Source organism: Schistosoma haematobium, chromosome 2, assembly GCF_000699445.3.
Source record: "Schistosoma haematobium chromosome 2, whole genome shotgun sequence".
NCBI lineage: Eukaryota > Metazoa > Platyhelminthes > Trematoda > Strigeidida > Schistosomatidae > Schistosoma > Schistosoma haematobium.
Window position 1 is genome coordinate 27,690,602 of NC_067197.1, and position 20,184 is coordinate 27,710,785.

The 20,184-nt window shown below is 30.1% G+C and overlaps 1 protein-coding gene across 2 annotated transcripts in view; it reads left to right on the forward strand.

Moving 5' to 3' along the window:
* Positions 1-2,567: 2,567 nt before the first annotated feature.
* The window catches only part of LARGE2_1 (LARGE xylosyl- and glucuronyltransferase 2), a 33,287-nt gene continuing 15,670 nt past the window's right edge, over positions 2,568-20,184 (forward strand). The window contains exons 1-8 of one of the 2 annotated variants that reach the window (XM_051214790.1): positions 2,568-2,870; positions 5,695-5,886; positions 5,940-6,033; positions 9,381-9,476; positions 11,126-11,209; positions 13,500-13,571; positions 16,991-17,122; positions 19,263-19,536. In XM_051214790.1, coding sequence (XP_051067974.1) covers positions 13,500-13,571; positions 16,991-17,122; positions 19,263-19,536 — 478 coding nt within the window. In that variant the 5' untranslated portion in view covers positions 2,568-2,870; positions 5,695-5,886; positions 5,940-6,033; positions 9,381-9,476; positions 11,126-11,209. Of the gene's footprint in view, positions 2,871-5,694; positions 6,034-9,380; positions 9,477-11,125; positions 11,210-13,499; positions 13,572-16,990; positions 17,123-19,262; positions 19,537-20,184 lie in introns of both variants that reach the window. The other variant, XM_051214789.1, reaches the window with a different exon arrangement.

The following is a 20,184-nucleotide window of genomic DNA, read 5'->3' on the forward strand; positions in this document are numbered from 1 at the left end:
CCAATATTTATTCTGATCATTAATTTGACAATTTCATTAAATGTATATTTCATAGTTATTCAGGATAAATACTATATATGTTACCCTTTAATTTCGATAAATAACTATAGAATCTGAAGAGAATTGATGTGTTTTAGTCAAAATTGTTTTAGTCACTTGTATAAATCCTATAGGTAACTGTTCAAATTATAATTTCTGTTTTCTGAAAAACAAGGGGTGGAAATCTTTTATATCCATATTGAAAAATAAAACAGTTCATTATTCTCTCTTCAGTTGTTCTCTTTTATTTTTAACGACAAAAATGTCAAGTTATTAAAAGTTAACAGTTTGTGTTAAAACTACTGACGCCATGTCATACATATAAAACAAGTTCTTCACTCTCTGAAACTAAATGGTAATTTTACTAAATTGACGTATATTTTGATATTTTTTTCTGAATGTTTGTTTTTGTTTTGAACAATTTGTTATTAACATTTACCTAAAACTGAATTATTTACATCAATGGTGTATTAACAGTCAGTAGTTAGTGTGTAAATTGGTTTTAATTTGTAGTAATGATGGTATTGTAGTGTCTGTTACTATGTTAAACCTACATAACTTGTTCTAGCATATTCTAGACAAACTAACTTAACCATTCTTATCAAGTGACATTTTGACCTTGTTAATTATTCGCTTATTAACCTTAACTCTTTTTATATGAGCGAATGTGAGTGCACTTCTTATCTTACTCATCACATATATGCAACTTATTTGTATCTGATTATAAATATTGATTAGCGTTTGATTAGATCGAGTTGACTAACACACCTTCTCCACTGCGCGTCATCTGACTTCGCTTCTCTCGCTTCGTCCCTCTGATTTTCTGTCCAGATCAGCCAGTGTACAAAATATACGTATTCAAGCTTTCATTCTCGAATTTGATTTAGTTGATTCCGTTATTCTTTATTGCGGATTAAGTCGATGATTTTATACGAGGATAGACAATACATATTTCGACTGCGATCATTCATATGATCTAATTGGGGTCAGGTTCAGAGCCACTAAACTTTAAACGATATACACTATAATTAGCTAGTTACTTTCTGTACTATGATCCATACGATGAAATTAATTCATACACTAAAGAAGATTAATTTCTAAGGAAAATGGCATCACAAAACAGAAGTAATCATTACTAATGAGCTAACTACTAAACTTACGATATAATTTGCATTGATACCTTAGTAAATAAAAATCAGAAAATGTGTTTACTGAATATACTGAAAATAAATCATTTTTCAATAACTATCACTTTGGTAATCTAACTGATACGAATAACTTTGAAGCTGGACGCTGTATAACTCTTCATAACGTCCTGTACAAAAAATACTCATCTAGTAATCTATGCTTTGAAATACATATGTGACTTTAAGTACAAGGCTTTCCAACAGTGTGAAGGTTTTGTACCGATTACAAGCATCAACAAATCGTTCAACTGCGTTATCAAAAAAGATACAGTGGAAAATACCTAGAAACAAATTAAATAAAATAGAACAAGAAGAGTAATACATGAAACTTTTCAAACAATACTATTTAATTTAAGTAGCTCTACAAAATTTGAATTGGACAGTAAAATAAAGGTAAAGTTGGATAGAAGCTAACTAATCAAAAAAGGCTTCCATTCCATCAGTTCGGTTCCCTTTTGTTTGCGGAAATTAAACACTTAAACAGTTTGGCGAATCTGGTAAGTTGGCTAAATTTAAATAAACTATAGAAAACAAGTAACAATAATAAAATATTAATTTTATCTTAAGCAGATGTATTCTTCATTTTCAATAATTTTTAACAAGACATCGCACTACTGAGGAGTTCCATGCTAGGACGAAACGACCGTTTATTGTGTCCATGTTTTCAGTGATAATCTAGCTTAGATTGACTCGTGAATTCAACTGTTAAAATACAACAATTTCCACAAACCCCCATATCGATAAAAGTAGAAAGATTTACAGAAAAATATACTAATTATAGTGTAGTGACCGAGAAGACAACTGTCCTCCTTTCGAATACATAAATCAAGGACTCACTTTCATGGTTCAATTCATCTTTTTTCATGAATCAATTGTTTTTGTTGTACTTTGGTCTAATCATCATGAATTTGCATAACAATTGTCTCATAAACTGATGATAGATATATTAAAATACATCAAGCCAGATCACATGTAAATTATTAATTATTCTTTAGTGAATGCGAACACAAGTGGGGATAATCGAATGTATTTCAATACAAACTTACAGAACATCTTAGTAAAATCTGAGAACCATATAGTAAATTCCATATTTGTTCTAGTTCTCTTTTCTTTGATCTTAACCTTCTGCCTCCAGGCATTTCAATTTCGATTGATGATACATACTACTTATATCTATCGACATCAGTAGCACACATCACAGTAGTTCTTTGAATAATTATTTATTGTTCATTTAATAATTCATTTTATATTAAACATTCATTAACTCATATTGATCAACCATTTTTGTTGTTGTTTAGATTACAAAAAGAAATCAACATCATGTATATGAAATGGTTTATTAGAAGGAAACCTATTTCAATAATAAAGAATCAATCAATTATACAAGATATTCGTTCACATATTTATATAATAATACGTAGATTACGTATGCAAACATGTTATATTCTATTAATTTGTTGTTGTTTTATATTATTACTTATATATGAACAACAAGTAGTTTTATCATATACATGTCAAATGAAATTATTTCAATTCTCTTCATTATGTTCAATAATCAACATAAATAAACAAATATTAGATGATTCAATTTATGTTGAAAATTTACAAGAGACACAATTTCAAGTAACTAAAAAATGGTTTAAAGTAATGTTATATTTTGAAATAAAATTCATCAATTTTAATTAATACACTTGTGATTTGATATCATCTTATTTACCCTTGGTTACTAAAGAATGATGCTAGATATAAGCAAAGATGGATAGTGACTAGCAATGGAATTCAGGACGCTCGTTTCTTCTTATTTGCGACTCGTCAACCGAATGTACCTGCATCTCAGAGTTGATGTTCAACCTAGTAACGTTCGCGTTATACACTAACCTACTGAGTCCTGATAGCCACTTGCTTTTGCATTTGGGTGAAGTTTAAATTCAGTTGATGTTGTTTTCTTGTATTTTCCTATTGTTTTTTAGGAGTGCAATTTATCCGTCTCTTGTTGACATATGTGCATCCTGTGTGGATTGCCTCGACATTGCTTTAGCTCACAAACATTTTAGGCTGAGATGGAATTCAGGACGCGAGTTTCGTTCCATTTGTGACTTGTTAGTCTGATATACCTGCATCCCAGAGTTGTTGTTTATTCGAGCGATACTGGTTTCTATTACTGGATTATACAATAATTTTGGGATGTAGGAACATCCAACTGACGAGTCTGAAATAGAACGAAATATGCGTCTCGGTTTTCACTGCTAGCCGACACCCATCATTAATTATAATTTTGTGTATGATTTACTAATTTGAGGAAAGAAGTAAAACCATTTTTATGCACAAAATTTCAATTTCAAATATTTTATGTGCAACTATCGATGGAAACAATGATATGTGTTCCATTTTATTCGAAACTCTTTATCTAAATTTCCTCCTATCCTAAGGTTAATGTTAATGGGCTCAGCATCTTTTGTTTCAAACTGTAGCGAACTATTGAGTCAAGACAGCGACTGACCTGTTCTACAGCTATGAAAACATTAGTGTGTATCTATAGTTTGAAGCTACTTACCTCAAAAAGCTGAGCGACTGTTTCAAAGAAAAGAAAAATTACAATTTTTGAATGATCATGTGAATTGATTACAAATAGTAGAATTATAACTGCTTACTCAGCTTCAAACAGATCTAAATACCAAGTTAAAGTATAAATGATTTTTAGCTGATTGCTTGATAAACACCACAATTTAGGACGATCTGTAACTAAACGTTGATTTACCTAAATTATTAAAAAAATACCGTTATAAATCACTAACCAAAAGAAAGTTAGTTTTAAGATCTGTCTCAATTTCAATTTTCTATGTTAAGGTGTTTATTATATTTCAATTAATTTATAAAGTCTAAATAATTAAGGATTAATAGTTTGTGTAAAAGTGTAGATAGTGACATAGTTCTATGTTGTCCTAACCAAATATAAATCTGCAATTATCAAGCAATTTAATGGTTTCTATGAAATTGAATTCAAACTAGTGCAAATTTTCTGTTTAGGACCTCTTTTTGTATACCACTAACTGGACGTGAAAGCATATTGTAATATCGTACTAATTAAACTGATGATACACACTTCAGTATTGTCTATAGATATTATTCAAAATATTACTTTGATAATATGACATTAGTTACTACTAAGTAAGCAATCCATGTATCTGAATAAAATTGTTTATGCTTTAATAAAACAAAAGTATAAAATATTTAGACAGTTTGCAATAATTTACCACTTTCATAGTTGGTTATCCAATTTACCACTTTGTTTATAATCCCTATCCTTCATAATTTAAAATCATCTGAAGTAAAAAAAATGTGATTATGTAAAATGAAAATATCCAGTTGTATACCGTCATTATCATAACTAGTCTCTCTAATTTTTCTCAGAAAAAAAGAATGTTTTTCCACATCGAAGTACCGATCAACTTGTTCGGTTAAATAAATTTTTGTACAGAATCGACACATCAAATATGTAAACACATATGTATATATATTTGTGTGTGTGCACACATATATATATATATATGCCTAAAATTAAAGTAAATATATATATATATATATATATATATTAAGTGATATCCAGTCAAAACATTTAAAATCTAATTGACGGGGATAAATGAATCTATGAAACTGCTTAACAGTAGAGGGTAGAGGGAGATATTGTTATTGTAATGTTTCATGACAACAATTTCAATATTAGCATATTTTAGAAGCTTTCCTATGTATTACTTTTTTTTAAATTAAAAAAAACTGTTTACACTTTTCTAAACTTAAAATATTTAGTCATATTAATAAAAGCTTTTTAAGTTTCATCAGTTTATATTTATTTTATAACACATGGTAGTTTAGTTTGGAAACAGTTCAACTTTAACACTACTTTAGTATCTAACTTATCAATGTGTTAATGCTAACACCTTAATGGTATTTGTATTCGTTTGGCATATTTTTGGTTGTTGAAACAAAATGGAATTTCTAGCTGATCTCAAGTGATAAAAATTAATTCAAGTTAAAATATGAATTTTCAATCTTTTTTATGATGCTACAAGGGGTACAACGGAAAGTGATTAGTAAATCTTTGATATAGTGCTCATATACTTATTTACACTAGGATCGACCGATGATATACTATATACAAAGTGTCCTAATTTGTTTTTTTTATAGTATCAAACTTGCTTTTAAGAAGTACTCATAAATTGATAATGATTATCTACTTCTTTGTATTTTGAAACATGCTGAATATCAGTGATTAATTTTTAAATTATATGACTTTATTCATAAGATGTTCTTGGTAAGATTGAATCTTCAGCAAACTAGGTGGCTTCGATGTGTTCGAATACGTATGACAATTATAATGTACTGACAGCTATGTTTCTTATCACAGTTAACTCTTTTTTTTGTTCTTCTTTGTTGAATTTTTTCAATATATTATCTTTTTCCTTCATAGAAAAACATTATCACAATTGATATTTCACTTGTTATTGGAGGTGAACAAGCTGCTCGTGGACTTGTCACATTAATTAAAAGTATTTTACTTCAAAGAAGTTGGGAAAAATCTATTGAATTTTCTAAATTTTCTAGATCAACAAATTTGAAGTCAATAGGAACATTTAAAGAAAGGAAATCAATAATGGATAATGTGAATCAAAATAATGAGTGTTATATAAGACATATTAATTTACATTTAATAAGTGATTATCATGCATTCAAAAGTCTTTCAACATTATTTGATACATGGAATATTCCAAATTTTGATGTCTATTTTTATCAACTGGAACTATATCTGGTATGTACTGGCTTCTTGATTCATATATATATATATGATTTGCAGCAAGTTGTTTACGCTTTTAATGACTGATAAGTAAAATCGCTTGAAAAATAAGTAAAAAATGAGACAGCAATGTACTCATTAAATGAATTTCATTTTCTTAAAAAATAAAGATAATTTAGAGAATAAACGGATAGTAGTTGTTAGTGGAATTCAGGACACTCATTTCATTCTTCTTGGAACTAGTTATCAGAATATACCATCCACTCACTGTTGATGTTCATACTACGATTAAAACCTAAAACATCAATGCATATTTCTCTGAACGACTGTGTTCATAAGGCAACTACTAACTGATCATAATTCAGTCTTAAATTTGAACAAATAAATAACTCAAATCCATATTAGTAATGAATTAGTTAAACACATCAAAAAGGGTAGTCTCAATTTAATAAAAGACTAAATATGAACTACCAAAAATAAGTTTCATCGAAGATACCACTCACTACTCTTAACGCTATAAATCATCAATTTTTATCAATTAATCTTTAATTTCAATGGTTAAGATGATTAGTCAGTTGAAGCTAGACCACCATGGAAAACCGGCTCAGTTGTCTAGTAGTTAAGTGCTCGCGAGCAAAACCAGTAGGCCCTGGGTTCGAACCTCGCAAAGGATGAGGTCGTGGATGCGCACTGCTGAGGGGCTCACAATAGGACGAAATGACCGTCCAGTGCTTCCAGGTTTCCTATGGTGGTCTAGCTTCAACTGACTAATGGTCTTAACCATTGAAATTACTATAATATCCACAAAACCCATCTGATATTAATTAATCTTTAGTCGACTTTATACTTAATACATTTCGTACTTGAGGTTAATAAACAGTGAAAATCATATAAAAATCTTCATTCATGCAGTATTAGAAAATCGTTGCATAAAGAACAGAAAAAATGTTTTTTTTAATTTTGAACTTGGTTACAGTTTACACCTATGAAAAACATCACATTGAATTAAACATTCAATGTTCAAGTTTTTTTCAATACGCCATAATGCATCCATTCATGAGTGCTTTTCTGCCTTAATTTACGATAAGAGTGACTTGTGAGGGGAAAAAACACTTTTTAAAATTTATATTTGACTAGTTTCATTAAGATAAATATATTTAATTCCAGTAATGATTAATTATCCTCCCTCATATATTATTTGTTTTCCTTAGAAAAGAAAAAAACAGAATGTAAGAAATTAATCATACTGAATGACAATCAGTAATAATAAACTCATGGAATAGTTTAACCTTAACTACTGGCTTAGTCTCATTAGTTATAAAGAATCGATTGACAGACTATTTATATTATCAAATTTATTTCATTAAATTAATCATGACAAATATCTCAACTGACTCCTTAGTTTCAGTTGTTTTCTTTTTAATAGACACTTCAAAATTAAAGGTTGATTGTTCCTAATCCAAGTAGAATAAGGCGAAAAAGGAACTTTGTGTAATGATCAAATCTCAGTTTATTATTTAATAGCTAAATTTATTTTATTTTAAAATGAAGTAGTTACACTAAGAAATTTTAGATAAACAGTATCGTCTACTTATTATTATATTTTTGATAGTATTATATGAATCCTTTTGAGGTAATTCGTATGATATTTGCTCAGTTTGAATGATACTGTCAGGTGCAACGTTATAAAATCAAGCAAAAAAGTATATTGCAATCCGCACACGAAAACATCTCATAGCCGCTTAAACAATGATATAATTGTTAGGTAGTGGTAGTAGGAGTAGTACTTTTCTGTGACAATGATCAACTCCTCATGAAATTCCTCACAACATTTGCACATATAAATTATGTGATCATTAAAAAAAATCTAAGCAAACAGTTTGCAGAAGTTGTGCCCCCAATATAGAATAGACGCAATATCCAAAATTCATTTTTGAAATGATTTGAGCAACTGAAATCAAAATACTTCAATTTTTCTTCGCCAGAAAAACTAGGCCAAGTCACTTAAGGAAAATGACTCAGATGAAATATAGCTTTCAATCATGATAGATTATTGCTTCGTTCCTTGTCATTAAATATATGTACCTCATCAGTTTATTTTATCAGCTACCTCTATAGATTTTGTAAAGCTATGGAGAAATCCTCTATCATTTGTTTATTTGCAGATTCTAATATAATTATCCATAAATCCTGAAATATTTCAATGTAAGGAATTAAGAATAATTAACCATAAAGCGTTTGTTCATTGTGTAATGACCAGGGTAATATGCTAAGGCCTCTATTCAACTAGTCATTGACCACTCATTATTAAGTCATTATTATGCTTTGTATATGCATGCGTTCAGGTTTATGCTAAAAAAACATTCATATATAATTGATGTGGTCCACAGCAGATAAGATGTCATAATTTCAGATAGATATATCGTTAAGATCGATATCATGAATAGATCAATGTTAGACCACTATTAAAACCCCCTGAAAGCACTGGATGGCTGTTTCGTCCTAGTATATGTATCTATACTCAACAATCTCCACAACCCTATGCTCATAAGTATATAGTGTTGTAAATAACAAAATAGTATTAGAAATAGTTTATAATAAATAATAACCTACTCTTTTTAGTATGATGAAAAAACTTAAACCATACCACAAAAAATTCATTTACACCATTTATCAAAAACCTACCTTTATTTAAATGCTAATGAAACATGTAATGTAAGTTGTTTTTTTAATCATAATTTAAAATCCATTAGATCATTTCCTAGTCCAATTAAAAAAAACAAAAACAAAAAAACAATTTTATCACTGAGACCAATATTCATTAACAAATTTTAGGAGCCTAATATGAATCTATGTATCAGTATACTAAGTCTTCTATTCATTTATGTAATGGAAAGAGTCAACTTTCCGATAATTAGTAACCGGAACATTACCACAGACTGTTGTTTTTTTTTCTTTCCTAAAAAATACATTAGGGAACTAAAATATACATATTTTTTAAAAAGTTTACATTTAAAGTTATATCTAATTTACACAAATAGTTTATGATGAATATTATATGAACTAACATTATAGTTAGATGTTTGTGAAGTTGTATTGCATATTATAAGCATGAATGTCATATATTTAAACAGCACTTAAATAAGATGATCCATATAACATGAGATAGTTTCCTGACATTGACATGAAGTACTCAATTTGATATCTAGTGTGTTTCATAAATATTATCCATATAAATAAGTTTCAGTGAAACATTGTTTTAGGTAAATGTTGGAAAATATGGCACTATTTAATAAATGATAGCAACTATATACATATATAAATTTACTATAAGTGATAATAAACACAACATTTGGTTTTAGCATAAAATATCTTGGATACCTAGTACTCATTATTCGGGACTATTTGGTTTGTCAAAACTATTGATACCGGAGATTTTACCAGAATCAGTGGAAAAGGTAAATAATCCATCCAAGTTATTTATATTAATCTAAATCTAAATATGAATAGTTAATTTAATTTTTTTATTCTAACAATACAAATAAATATGCTTAAATGGAAAACGTTTCATCAATAATAGAGATGTATGAGTGTGTCAAGATTATTATACTGCAACTTGTTTGTAGTTTTAAAACTTAAGCCAATGTGTAGAACTATTCGAAAAAGCTCTTATTTCTGTGATTAACTGTTTTCGAAATGTATCTACTCAATAAAGCGTACTTTGAAATGTGGCTTCAACTGAAGTCGATTATAAATTTTTTGATGAATATACTATGTTTGGGTTAAACAATATAGGTTAAGTTGTTTCAGAATATTAAGCGCAGCAAAGTGCAAACCATTGAGACTAATAATACACTCAAATTTTGTCGTTTTAACGAAACTGTGTTTGAAAAGATCTTTCAGTTTGAAGAAAGTTTGCATTAGGATTGAGTTCAGCTACAGAACCTCTGAAAGTAAGAACTCATTGAACTAGATTATATTTCAGTACAGAGCATTCACACCTTTGTCAGTAATCAAACGTATTCTTCAGATCTTGATGTAAATACGTTGTTTTCAAACGATTAAGTGAGAATTTAATAGTGCACATTTATAACGCACTATATCCATAAAAATTAATATCTTTTTGTGGAGAATTGCATCAAACTTCATGGATTAAAAGTTGTGACCACATAACCGATTTCACATAAAAATGAAATTAGAGGTTTATTCGAAAAAGGCACTGAAGTAATAACTCTTATGTCAAGTTCCAAAATCTTTGAAAGAAGAGCAAAGAAAACAGGATACAAAAACTCATTTTTTTTTAAAAATATAACGAATATTCTCTTCATAGAAGATTAATAAATATGATTTATAAAAACATATGAAGTAAAATAAACCTTTAGCTTGTTTGAAATAACGTTCCTTCAACGTTTCAGGTGTATTACTTTATGAAATAGTTATCATTATATGTTATAGATGATTATTCGAATAATTAATATAAAATATTCACAGATAACTGGAATCAGACAAGGCTGTTTACTTTCCCCCTTCCTCATACTTCTGGTGGTCGACTGGATTGTGAAGACCTCGAGATCTGAAAGAAAGAACGGAATACGATTAAACGATTTGGACTTCGCAGATGATCTAACCCTCCTATCCCATTCACACGAACAAATGCAGGTCAAGACAAACAGTGTATCAGCAGTCTCTGCATCAGTAAGACTCAGCATACACAAATAAAAAATCAAGATCTCCAAACACAGCACGGAAAACACCAACCCAGTCACATTTGATGGCGAAACTCAATATGTGCAAATTATTATAGATCAAGATGATAAAAACTAGTTTAATGAAACTAATGAGAATTTTATTCTTCTTAAATCACAAAAATATTCGGAATACATTTCTTTTTAAAAGACGATATATTTTACATTTAACTACAATATTAGCCCATTTTTGTTACAAATCTAGTTTTACAAGTGTTTTCATCAATTAATATGTAAGAAGATGTTTGGTCAGGACTAATTATCTAAGGAAATAATTACAAAGAACAAAATAAGGCTTTGATATCTTTGAATTAAGTTTGTCTTATATAAGCGTTTATTGTATGGATGTATTTAATTTCTAGGTTATTAATCTTGATGTTGATCTTCTGGTGAATTCTGATCTGTTGGAACTTTGGGCTCATTTTCAAGAGTTCAACTCCAGTCAAGTGAGAAAATTATACCCACTATTTATAACTATTACATTGAACTATAAAATAACAATTTGATTCTATAATTTTTCTCACTACAAAGAAACATCATATAAAACGTTTTTTGTCCTCATGAAGAAAAGTTTCTTATATTCAATTAGTTTTTCATATTAACCCTCATCTCAATCAGAAACTAATTGAACACTTTTGTTGCAATTGCAGTGGCATTTCGGAGATGGAGCTGAAAGTAATAGACGTTTGGCAAAATAGTATTTTCTGGGTTGAGTGGTTTGATCATAAGATTTTTATTGTCCTTTTCAAAAATATCAAAAACTACTTTAAATACAGTTACAAATAAGTCTATTGTAATGCGTTTATTTGAGAATGATTGTCTTCGCTGGGGATTTTTTAATCGTCGTTGAGGTCGGTGTAGATTAATTAATATTTTATACGCTGATCTAGTGATCATAAATTTACCTGAATACTGAATTTCTGAAAATTCTCTGACATTAATAATTATTTCACTGTGCAGAGTTTTTGATATTTCTTCAGCCAAATTTAAGTCTATAGTAGTCTATATCCTTTAACAAAGGTGGCGATATGTGGTGCAATTTAACAGCTAAATTATGTTTATTTACGTATACATGAAAAGTATTGGCATTGTTTTGAAGATGTGTTTTCCGGAGTTGATGTAGTTCATTCTTTATATAAAGTTGTGTTTGTCTTCGACCAACATAGAACAGAATAAAGTGATTTTGTCAGTTTATTGACAAAATCAATCTTTAGGGGTTTTAAAATTTCTGTGATATTTTTAGAAATTCTTACGTAAATGGTATTATGATCAGTTTAGAAGTTTTAGTGTTTTGAAGATAGAAAGAACAACTATTTGAGTAGAATTGCATGAGTTCATTTGATTTCATTGGGTTATCCTTATTTGTTTGCAATCTGTAGTATGTCACAAATCATTATTATAAATCAGTATACATTACTTGCATATATGAGTTTGGTTGGTATGTATCAGTACAGTAAAATAACGATGTGAAAAAGTTTAAGACTAAGAAAAATGTTGCAACCATATAAATTCTGTAGAAGAATATTCTACAACACTGATAATAACAAAAGATCGAAGATCTAAATTTAAGTGGTTAACTAATAAAGGAATGTTAATAATAATTAAGAATGAAACGAGTAGACCTCAACCAGTTAGAACATTATCATTGATCTATAAAACAGTAAAAATAGTATCGTTATACAATCAGTTAAATAGAAAGGTTTAACAAAAGCTTGTGATGAAACAAAGAACAGTTCATATCATCAAAAAAGCAAATATTTAGTAACTATCCTCCTTTCGAATACATGAATGAGGAACTCACTTTCACGGTTCAATTCATCTTTTTTCATGAATCAATTATTTTTGTTGTACTTTGGTCTAATCATCATGAATTTACATAACAATTGTCTCATGAACTGATGACAGACATATTAAAATACATGAAGTCAAATCACATGTAAATTATTAATTATTCTTTAGTGAACGAGAACACAAGTGAAGATAATCGAATGTATTTCAACACAAAATTACAGAACATCTTAGTAGAATCTCAGAAACGTACAGTATATACTTCATCTGCAACATTTCAATTAGTCGTCCCAGGCTTCACTGTCCTTTCGTTTCCACACCAGTCATTCTTTGTTCTAGTTCCCTTTTATTCGATCTTCTTAACCTTCTGCCTCCAGGTATTTCACTCTCGATTGACGATACATACTTACTTATATCTCTCGATATCAGTACCACACACAACAATTCCGTTCAATCTAAAGCTTAGATTTCTTAGAAAGTTCTAATTTTTTTCACATAACTAAATGTATATGTAACTATATAAAGACTAATATATTTCAACCATCTCAATACACAATTACATAAAGTCAACTTCTATAGTAAAATTCCAAAGTTTTATTGCAAAATAAATTTTAGGCTTCAATAGGTCCTGGGTTTGAATCTCGCTGGGAGCGGGATTGTGGATGCGCACTGCTGAGGAGTCTCATACTAGGACAAAACGGCCGTCCAGTGCTTCCAGGTTATTCATGGTGGTCTAGCTTCAATTGACTCATGATTTCAGTCGGTGAAAATTTCTAAAATCTCCACAAAATATTTTCTGATAACTTCAATCATTTATTTTGAACTGTTGCCGCCAATTTTTAAACTTATCTGTGTTGTATTAAATATATTAGAATTTCAAAATTATTTAAATCAGTCATTTTTATATACAACTTCATTGGCATCGTATTTGAAAATATTTTTTAATAGATGATTGGATTAGTTGCAAATCAAAGTCCATGGTATTTAAGAAAAACTAACCGAATAGTATGGCCTGCTTGGGTAATTTAGATCTTTATTCTTTTCTTTATTGGTGAACATATAATTTTGGTGATATGTTATTTATTTTAATAATGTAATTTAAAGCAATTATTCTCTTTAGTAAACTTTGATAATGCAATGTGAAGACAAAGATTATCAGAATTATATGATAGATTTGCGCGATACATTTCGAACAGTCTGGTCACACATATACGTTATAAGAATATTTTTATATGAAAACTGAAAGGTCAACAAGACAGGTTAATGATAAGCCGTAACAAAGAAAAATAAAGTGAGGTGCAGTGACCAATAGAGTTCAACCAAGTCTGTTGTGAGATAGTAACTCATTGAAAACAATGGTGGATGGTCGCACAATTTCGTGAATTGGTTGAAGTTGGACATTAACATCAATTAATGCTAGCTCAATGGTCTAGAGGTTAAGCGTTCGCGCGCGAGGCTGATATGTCTTATGTTTGAATCTCGGGAGGCGGAGTCGTGATTGAGCACTACTGAGAAGTCCCATACTAAGATGAAATGGCCGTCTAGCGCTCCCAAGTTTTCCATGGTGGTCTAGCTTTAATTGACTCATGAATTTATAAAATTACTAAAATCTCCATAAAACCCCTTCTGATAAAAGTGAAATACACAGAAACATTGTGATAACCAATCAGGACAATAAATCAGTATTACCAGGGTAGGTTGAGGACAAGAGCAAATTGTTTTTGAACACATAAAGAGTGTTTCAGTTTCCGTATAGTAAAAGTTTCAATAAACCTTAGTATACGCCCTTGAAGGCTTTTGTATAAAACTACAAATGCTGACTTGATATCAACCATATGACCAATCTCAACCAAATGTTTCGCAATGGAGGAAGATGTCTATCTATCCTGTGATCTTATTCGACCATTGGAATTCATCATATTATCAAAACTTATTAATGTAACTTAAAGGTTAAAAAAATTATATCACACAAGCATTTATTTAACCTAAGTAAGAATATACAGTCGAAATAATTGGTGTTTCATAATGTTAAAAAGATTTATTCATCGTTCTTGTAAATTCATGAGCTTTCTGAAGATTAAATAATCTTGTGAGTTCAGCTAACAGTGTGATTTTACAGCCGTTATAACTGTATCGGAGTCGTACTTTTAACTGGAACAGTATTTGGCAAAAATGTTTATGTTCAATAAAGTATCATCTGAAAATTCATATTTATCTTTCAAATACATATAAACAAACGAATTCTTTTAAGTTCAAAGCTTTCTGACAATAATCTTCCACGAGCTTATATTATATACTGGAATTTTATTCTCTGAGCTCAAAGAAAAAACTCCACCATAATCATCCACCCGACCTACAAATCTTCTCCACCATCTCATTCAGTCATCTAATGATGTAAGGGCAACAGCAAGGTGATTCGTAAATCTCTAACTCAATTCTTAGAGTAGCTGTTCCTATAAACTACTATAATTTTCCAGAGTGATTATTATGACGTATATGACATAGAATCAATTTGGAATTAGTTTATTTGAAAATTGAAAATATGTGAATTATTAATTTCAATAATTAAGGGAATGTATAATGAATAGAAAGTAAAGAAATATTCAGACTAATTTAAAAACAGAAAATAGAAAGTAAAGTGAAACAGAAATAAAAAAATATTTCGTGCATTAAAAAATATCTGGCTCTATGTTATGTATTAGCGACACTTACTTACTTACTTCCTTACGCTTGTTACTCCTCGTGGAGGAGCACAGGACACCCACCAACACTCTACATCCAACCCTGTCCTGGGAAATCTTTTCCATTTTTTTCCAGTTGTTATTCTTCCTTTTCATGTCTGCTTCTATTTCCCGAAGTAATGTGTTCTTTGGCCTTCCTCTTTTCTAGTTCCTTTCAGGTTTCCAAGTTAGGGCTTGCCTCGTGATGCAGTTTGATGATTTCCGTAATGTGTGTCCTATCCGTTTCCATCGTCTTTTCCTAATTTCCTCTTCAGTTGGAAGCTGATTTTTTCTCTCCAACAGTAAACTGTCGTTGATGGTATCAGAGTAATGGATGTTGAGTGTTTTGCGTAGACAATTGTTTATAAATACTTGTACTTTTTTGATGATGTTTGTAGTAGTTCTGGAAGTTTCAACTCCGTCCAGTAGAACTGCCTTGATGTTCGTATTGAAGATACTGACATTGATATTGGTTGACAGTTGTATTGAGTTCCATATGTTCTTTAGTTGTAGAAATGCAGCCCTTGCTTTCCCAATCTTCACCTTTACGTCTGCATCTGAACCTCCTTGTTGATTGATGATACTTCCCAGGTTTGTGAAGGATTCCACACCTTCCAGAGTTTCTCCATCAAGAGTGATTGGATTGCTGTTCTCCATTTTGAATTTGAAGACCTTGGTTTTCCCCTTGTGTATGTTGAGGCCTACTGATGCAGATACTCCTGCTACACTGGCTGTCTTTATCTGCATTTGTTCGTGTGTATGCGATAGAAGGGCTAGGTCATCTGCGAAGTCCAAATCGTCTAATTGCTTCTGAGCTGTCCATTGTGTATTAGCGACACTATTTGAAATGAATACTTTGTAAATGAAGTAAAACTGATTGAAATTAGATAGAATTCATACCTCACTTCCATTATCGATTATTAAGCTACTTTGTTTAACACATGATGTTATGTAATCTTCCTTTCATCTTTCAACAGACTATTGTATTTGTTAATTAACTATAAATATGATTGTACAGTTTAAGTGAATGATGTAGTTGAAAAGAATATTTTCTTTGCTAAATTGTCTTAATTCCTTTAAAATGACAACACGGATTACTTTTAAGAATAGATGAACTGTGGCCAGCAGTAGAAGCCAGTACCATCTGCTACAAATGTCATCACGTTATCCACTTAGCTACTGAGTCCTGATGGCCACTTGCTTGTACAATTGGGCGAAATATAAATTCATTTGATATCGTTTTCTTAAATCTTCTCATAAATGTTTAGGACTGCAATTGATCAGTTTCTTGTTGGCGTATGTGCATATTGTGCGTATTGCCTAAATACTGCTAGGCACTATCCTTCTTTACTTAGAATGCTTGTGAATTAAAGCAACATTGAGGCATTCTGCACATTATGTACATATGCCAGCTGAAGACTGATCAATTGCAGGCCTAATCATCAATTGGAAGAATCGAGTAAACAATACCAAGTGAATTTACGGATTACTTTGGTTATTACATATATTTTTCTTTATAAAATCCAAAAAAGTGTTTATTTCACACTGTTATAAACCAGACTACAGGGTTAGTGTACAAGAAATACAACTGACAGAAATTAAGCTGTGAACATAAATTAAAATAATTTCTAATCTTAAACACATTTTATTAAATTTCTTATTTACCTGTACTTAAATGTAATAATAAACTTTACAAATTATACATCTATTTTAATCAAGGGTCCTGGCTTTAACACTGGTGTTATGTTACTAGACCTTGTACGTTTGAGAGAGTTCCATTGGTCAGAACACTGGTACCAAACAACAAAATCTGCATTATTGCATATACCTTATGCAATGTTAGCCGATCAGGTAGGTAAATGACAAATTTTTCTCATTAGTTTATCATATTAATCAAGCTCAATAAAACTTCCTATATTTTTCTGAACATTATGTCATTGCAGTTATCAGCTATACGGAATTGCAAACATGCAAACTGATTATTTCTTTTAAAGTAATATTTCTATACTTGTGAACATATTTTCAAACCAAATATCAAAGTAAATAGTACAACTCATAACCATAATATACTTGATAGTTGATACCATAGATCTACGTATTTTTTCGTTAATGATTGATAATATCACTAAGATATGCGCATTGGATTGTAATAACTGTGTAGCAGAAGGGGTTTTGTGGAGATTGTAGTAATTTCAACAGTTGAGATCATGAATCAATTGAAGCTAGACCACCATGGAGAACCTGAAAGCACTGGACGGCCGTTTCGTCCTAGTATGGGGCTCCCCAGCAGTGCGCATCCACGACCCCGCCTCTCGGGATTCGAACTCAGGACCTATCAGTCTCGCGCACACAAGTAACTGTGTATACTAATAAAAGCCTTCAATTTATTTAGTGGTTTTGAAAGAATGTATGACTTGGAAATGAATGTGGGCGCAGTGTCGGTAATAAACATTAGTGATATATATATATAACTAATAAAACAGAGCTTTAATACGGTCTATATTACTCAATTTATCTTAAAGTTTGCTTCAGTTGTAAATGATTTTTTAGTCACTAATGAATATGTTTATCTATAAACCAACCATTTCCTATTATCTCCTCTTAAAACTTCCAACTTATCACTAACGTCTACTGACTGCCACTAATAATATATATCAAAATTGTCATTGAATTTACTTCTAAATTTTTACTTCACTAATTTGTTTCCATCATTTGTAAAAGTTAATGGACGTTTTGTTAAAAAAAATTTCAATGACTTAACTTGTATTCATTTTTTTTCATGGTAAACACTAGGTCTTTTTTTCTGATCATTGATAATGCTTTCATAGCTAGCGATAGGTCTCGTCATGAACTAATATCAATTGAAGAATCAGTGAATATTAAAAAGCAATGGGTAGATTTATGTTTGGTTGGGACTACTATATAGCAGTTTATACTATAGACTTTGCGCGGAGCCCAGTTTAGGAGGTTGAAGTCTTTCCATGTACATGATTTACTCAATGAACCGAAATTTCGACTTCATCGAATGTAAGATATAGCACAAATATTAAAAAAAACACTAGCCTAATTCAAAAAATCATTTTTGAAACTGTAATAATGTGTTATTAAAGTTAGTTTAGGGCTGTTAGTTGAATCAAAAAATTGATTTTTTTTAATACTTGAGATTCGTCAATTGGACTTGCCTGGGTCACTCTATTGATTTTCACACTAAGATTCGAATCAACTGAAATCTAGGTACATTTCACTGAAGAATCTCAAATAGGACGAAACCAGAGTCCGAGATTATATTGCTAACATTAATAATAAATGCACTTAAATTAAAATATCAAGGAAATTCACTGAAGTCGAACATAAGTCAATATCAAATAATCAATTACAGTCCATAACATCAACGATAGGGAAACACGAACACAAATTTTAAAATAGATTGTTGATAGTTTAGAATCTAAGAGTTTACTTGTTAATACTAGTTCAATGTTGTGCTGTAAGTTGTAACATATCCTTAATTAGCATATTTACTACGGCACGTTTTGTTGTAACGTGTGTGACTGCAGGTTTGATAAGCAGCGTATTATCGATCGATTACAGTGACAGTGACACGTAAACACGTAAGGACGACCTAGTGCCCTGATTGGACCTGCTTCGCTGTCTGTCCCAGCCAGTTGAGTCAAGAAACACAAGTCACAGCCTCTGGGTTATGAATCATTATATTTCAAACATACTTTGTTTATATATCAATCAAGCATACCACATCGTACCATAAAAATAGAAAACAACATTTTGTACAATATTCAGCGAGTGAACAGATATCGACCAATAGGAAATGTCCATTTAAAGTCCAAGGACACCATTGGACTTAACATGATAATTATTGGTCTATTCCTCCGCATCCACAACACGTTTCAAGTTTGAAAATATTATTTCTATCAATTTATAATCGTTTTAATTTCAACACTTTTCTACCACTTTGTTTTATTTTAATTACTTCAAGGACATCATTAACGCAGCTTTAGTAGAAATTCCTTCAATTATTTATCAATTACCATGTGAATGGAATGTTCAACTTACATCTAGTATGAATACAAAATTATGTCAAGTAATTTGGTCAAATAATTATCCAATTAATAATGATAATAATAATGTACAGAATTTTAATTCAAATACATTTGAATCATTTAATCATCTTTTAAAAATTGCCCATTTTAATTATCCAATTAAAGCAGATATGATTACATTGAATGAAATTATAGATGATGATCAATTACGTAAGTTGATAGATAAATAATAGTCAACGAAAATGTCCTTTTTAATAATAAATAACAATATGCATTGTGATGGTATTTACGGTTGAATAAACAAACAGACATATATAGACATAAAACAAGACAAAATAACCATGCATCATAGTTGAGTAAATTGAAACAATAGATATTAGTTAGAACGTTGAAACATCACAAGTAACGAAAGTACAAAAAAAGTATTCGATAATAATTAAAAAGAATTTGGAAGTTATATAATCAATATTATTTTCAAACTAAATCAATTAAGGTTTCAAAATACTAGATCATTACACCTTGTTGAGGTAGCTAGAAAAATCCCACTCTTTTTACTTGACTTAGAAGAACATTTAGTGACTTTATGAACAATTCAAACAATTCAGTATGAAGATGTTTTACATGGTTCATCGATATCAATTCTGAAACTATAGAAAATAAAGAGGTAATAGCCAGCTATTTCGGTCTTGTTTTATACTTTCATCAGTACACATCATTGGTCTATACAAATTTGATCTCAAGAACATTAAGATCGCTGACGAACACGGTAGCTGCAGACAACTAAATTTCTTAGTTTAATTCGATGATCATTTATTTTCACTAGTAATCCCTCTTTAAATCTGAATAAGAATGACTTCT